The 4,527-nt window shown below is 47.1% G+C and overlaps 1 protein-coding gene across 1 annotated transcript in view; it reads left to right on the top strand.

Moving 5' to 3' along the window:
* Positions 1-2,265, top strand: part of myoc (myocilin) — an 11,118-nt gene extending 8,853 nt beyond the window's left edge. Inside the window, exon 5 of the mRNA XM_083671918.1 lies at positions 591-2,265. Coding sequence (XP_083528044.1) covers positions 591-1,163 — 573 coding nt within the window. The 3' untranslated portion in view covers positions 1,164-2,265. The remainder of the gene's footprint in view (positions 1-590) is intronic.
* The last annotated feature ends 2,262 nt before the right edge of the window (positions 2,266-4,527 follow it).

Raw genomic sequence — 4,527 nt, forward strand, 5'->3', positions numbered from 1 at the left:
AGACACTGTGGTGTTGAAAGGTTCTTTCTCTCACAGTTACATTCTTTGCTGACATACGTTAAGTCATTTAGTGCATAATGTGAATAAAGTCGGCCAAATTTTCAACATTCGAGTGCCGAGGGTGATTTTATTTGCCATAAATGCATAAATGATGATGCTTCATTTTGTAGCCAATTGAAGTGTTGTTGTTCGGTAGACTCTAGGTGGTGAGTGTTCCGGAATTTTTTGGCAGTTGGGTTGAGTTAAAGAGTCGCTACAGGATTTGTGTATATTTTCAGCCACTAGTTCTAAAATTAGTGGAAAACACGGGTCCCCTTCATCGAAACATTGTCAAGAAATGACCTGATTGGACAGACAGGGTCCCATCTCAACCAAACAAAAGCTTATTTTGCTAAAGTTTGTTGGCCTTAAACTGAAGACTGTGTGGTCCAATGAGATAAGAAATCAATGAACACTATTTCAAGAACTATACAGTCGACACCAAACAAAACCTGTGGATATGCTTGTGTCCTTTCAGTCGTTACCATGTATACGTTGTGATACTGTGATGACCGTCTCTAAGACAGGCCCCCTTTTGATTGGCCCTCCAGGTGCTGCTGCTCCCAGAGGCGGTGGAGAGCACGGGCGCCGCCTTGTACCGCGGCTCCCTGTACTACCAACGGCGCCGCAGCCGCACCCTGCTCCGCTACGACCTGGCCACCGAGAGCATCGCCTCCCGCCGAGACCTCCCCCACGCCGGCTTCCACGGCCAGTTCCCCTACTCCTGGGGGGGCTACACGGACATCGACCTGGCCGTGGACGAGCAGGGCCTGTGGGCCGTCTACTCCACCAACAAGGCCAAGGGGGCCATCGTGGTCTCCCAGCTGGACCCCCACAACCTGGAGGTCAAGAAGAGCTGGGAGACGGGCATCAGGAAGAACAGCGTGGCCAACGCCTTCATGATCTGCGGACGGCTGTACACGGTGGCGAGCTACACGGCGCCCAACACGACCATCAACTACGTGTACGACACGGCCACGAGCCAGGGGAAGTCGGTGGCTCTGCCCTTCAGCAACAAGTACCGCTACAACAGCATGGTGGACTACTATCCCGCCCAGAGGAAGCTCTTCGCCTGGGACAACTTCCATATGGTCTCCTATAAGGTCAGGCTGGGGCGGCAGTAGGCCAACCACAGAAGGCCTGAAGGCCTCATCACTCTCTACTTCATTTTGCACTGATTTTGAAAAGATGACAGGCCTCAGCCATACTGCTTTCACTCATGGTGTGTGTTTCCAGATCAGTGCAGATGGAGGAGAGGAGGTGGGGAGAGAGAGCCGTGTTAGAAAGTTGAGATTCATTCATTCATAGAGGGTGTTCCAGGGGTGAGGTGGTGGTTTGATTTGAAGACGTTGTGTCAGTGCTGGGAAGTTTGGGTCATCGGGCCGGTCAAGCCGACTTCCGGGTGATGAGCTTCGCCTCACCTTCCGAAAAACGCCATCCCTCTCCCCGCGATGTGTCGGCTTTGCCGCTCCCACCATCCACGACTCCTCGCCACAACAGCTGTGGCATTTCCTCTCATCTGTCCTGCTTCACAGACTGACAGCTTTAGAATGCGCTCGAATGGCAGCATGTGATTAGAAGACCAGTCACCTTCTTTATCGATGTGTAAAGCAGTTACCAAAAAACTCAACAATTTAAATCGAGCTTTTGTTGAAGCGAATTGCATTATGCATGGAACCCCCCCGCACATCTGTTGTTTCAGTGGGAAGGCTTTTGGCATGGCACAGGCCACAATATGCGTGTATAGAGGAAATATTTTTCTACTGCTGCTGGTTGTCAAAGTTCTGCTTTTGTTTTCATGTGTTGCGCTGGGTGGTGGTTTGAGGGCAAAGCAGCCATTAATCAACTGTACTACGCCTGTGTGGTCGTATACTTGTGATTTGAGTGCATACAGTAACCAGGAATGTTGTGGTAATAGAAAGTACAGGTGGGTATTAATGCAAATAACACTGACCCAGCAGAAAAGGTGAGGAAACTGAGTTTACCCTCCACTACGTCACTGAAAGTAACCCAACCATTCTATGTCCCAGGGTACACCTGTACTGTATACCTGTCCGTTGTGTACATACGTGTCTCTCTTCCTCCAGTAGGAAACTGTTTAGTCAAACTTGCTGCTCTTTTATTCAACATGTATTGACATATTGCATGTTCCTGTGCATTGTAGTTCTCTAGATTCAATTGTGTATAAATTCATGATCAAATAAAGGCTGTCTATTCTTAAAACAATGCAAGTGGTTTGTTTTTTTGTGTGAAACTTTATGTGAAGCTCTCGAAGATATTTGCCGTCACATCAGTGTGTTCTCACGGCTCTCTGAGGTCTGGAGAACTTTGTTAGCAGATCTGGTTTAGATTGAACTGGACGGAGCGATGGGAGAATGTGCTCGCAATTTCATTGGGTGTTACATTCCAAGAACCCTCCCCCCACATAGAACGGCTGCTTGTTGTTATGTACGCACAAAACTATGCGAAAACCTGAAGAAAAAATGAATTATGTTTTTTTAGAGCTTTGCCCAAGCAAGGTATTTCATAGAAATTAGTGATGCCTCACGACACATTAAACCAAACGGTTTCCACCCCTTTGTACTTTCTGCAAAGGATTTCCTCAGGCTTTCCGAACTAGGAAAGCCTGGTCTCAACAAGGTTACATCCTCATAGGCCTGCTACTTGTTACAATTCATATCTCCATACTGACATCTAGTGGTGAAATGTGTAACCAACATGTTTTTGGTTGTCATATTTCTAGCAACAGAATAATAACCCCAGCAAGCAGCAAGCAAACGACACAATTAAAAACCAACAACAGTGTTCACTTTTTAACAGCATATTATTTTATTAGTTTCTGTAACCAAACCAAGAGAATGTAAATAAGACCGTACATATTTTAATACAGCGATGTAACCCCTGTACAAGTAAAACGAAAGAAAAACAAAAAAAACAAAACCAATCATCATCATTAACTCCTCCCTCCCTCCTTCACCCATCCCCTCATCAGGGTCAGGGGGGGGAGCACCTAGCATATCTGAAACACACTTATCACCTTTGTTACCTCAAGATGAGAGCAGTGTAGGTGTGAGTGAGCGGAGGTGAGCCAGGGGGCAGGAGAGGACAGGACTGATCTCCTCTCAACTAAAGAAACAGACAGGGAGTCCTTCTGCCTTTACGCTTCAGAACTACCGTTCAAAAAACTTGAGGCCTTTTTTCACTTTAAATTTTTATCAAATTTCCTCTTTTTTCTTCTCTCTTTCCCTCTTGGTGAGGGATGACATCACACATACATTTTCTATGATTTAAAAAAAAATCAAGCCCTCACAACTCCCTCTTTTTCTCTCCCTCTCTCCCCCTGCTAGCGGTGTCCTAGCGAAGGGCCCTGGTGCGTATTTCTGTCAGCAGCAGCAGGGTGGGGGGCTCTACAGTTAAGAGTGTGTGTGGGTGAGACCGTGGGGATGGGGGGGTGAACGCAGCGGAAGAGTGTATTCTTGGGGGGGGGGGGGGATAGGGTGTGTGAGTCAGCCCCAGTCAGTCCGGAGTAACCGTTTATAAACAGCCCATAATAATTCCACTCCAACTCCGCTGCCATAGCAACAGGAATCCTAAAGGCTCTGTGACATCATCTTTGCGCTGCTCAACCAAGATACAGGAGATCCCAGCTTACAGTCTTCCCTGTTCATACCACACAAACACACACACACACACACACACACACACACACACACCACCTCATCAATCCGCTTAGGCAAAGAGATGAGAGCAGAAGGCAGGAGGGAAGGCTAAGAGGCAGACGTGTAATCAATCAATCAATCAATTATCTAATTAATCAACTGCTGCAATTTCACTTTTCCTCTCTAGGAAATTAAAGGAACAAACAAAAGAACAATAATAGAATTCCTGATTTCATAGTTTCTCTGTTTAGTGAATATGGTGGAAACCGTTGAGCACTGGGGGAGCGTGTGTGTGTGTGTGTGGTGAGGAGCATACACACACACACACCTCTCTGGATTAGTAATGTTGACGTGGATCGGTGGAGAGAGAGAAGAATAACCTGTGCTTCACTAAAAAGACGTCTCTCCGTTAAATAAGATTGTTGCTTCAACTACGATAACAAACGATTGATTCATTCTTCCGTTAACAAAAAAACAACATACCTGTCCTCCGATAACACGTGTGATTCTACTTGGAAAAAAAGAAGAAGAAAAGGAACAGAAATCATTGGGCTAAAAAAAATGGCAAACTCAGCAGCGAATCTCATGTCATGTGTTTTCTCTCCCTCTCTCCCTCTCTCCCTCTCTCTCTCTCGCTTCCTCTTTTTCTACCGACTTCGTCGATTTCTGTCGTACAGCGGTTTTGCCTTCCGCTGCATCTCCGTCCTCACCCAAACTAGACTTGGTTGGGGGAGGAGGGAGGGAGGGGGGGCTCCACTCACACACAGACCCCACTACTGGGGGGCAGGAGAGGGGGAGAGAGGGGGGGGGAGAAAGAGAGGGGGGGGGG

The sequence above is a fragment of the Argentina silus genome (assembly GCF_951799395.1).
Source record: "Argentina silus genome assembly, chromosome: 6".
Classification (NCBI taxonomy): domain Eukaryota; kingdom Metazoa; phylum Chordata; class Actinopteri; order Argentiniformes; family Argentinidae; genus Argentina; species Argentina silus.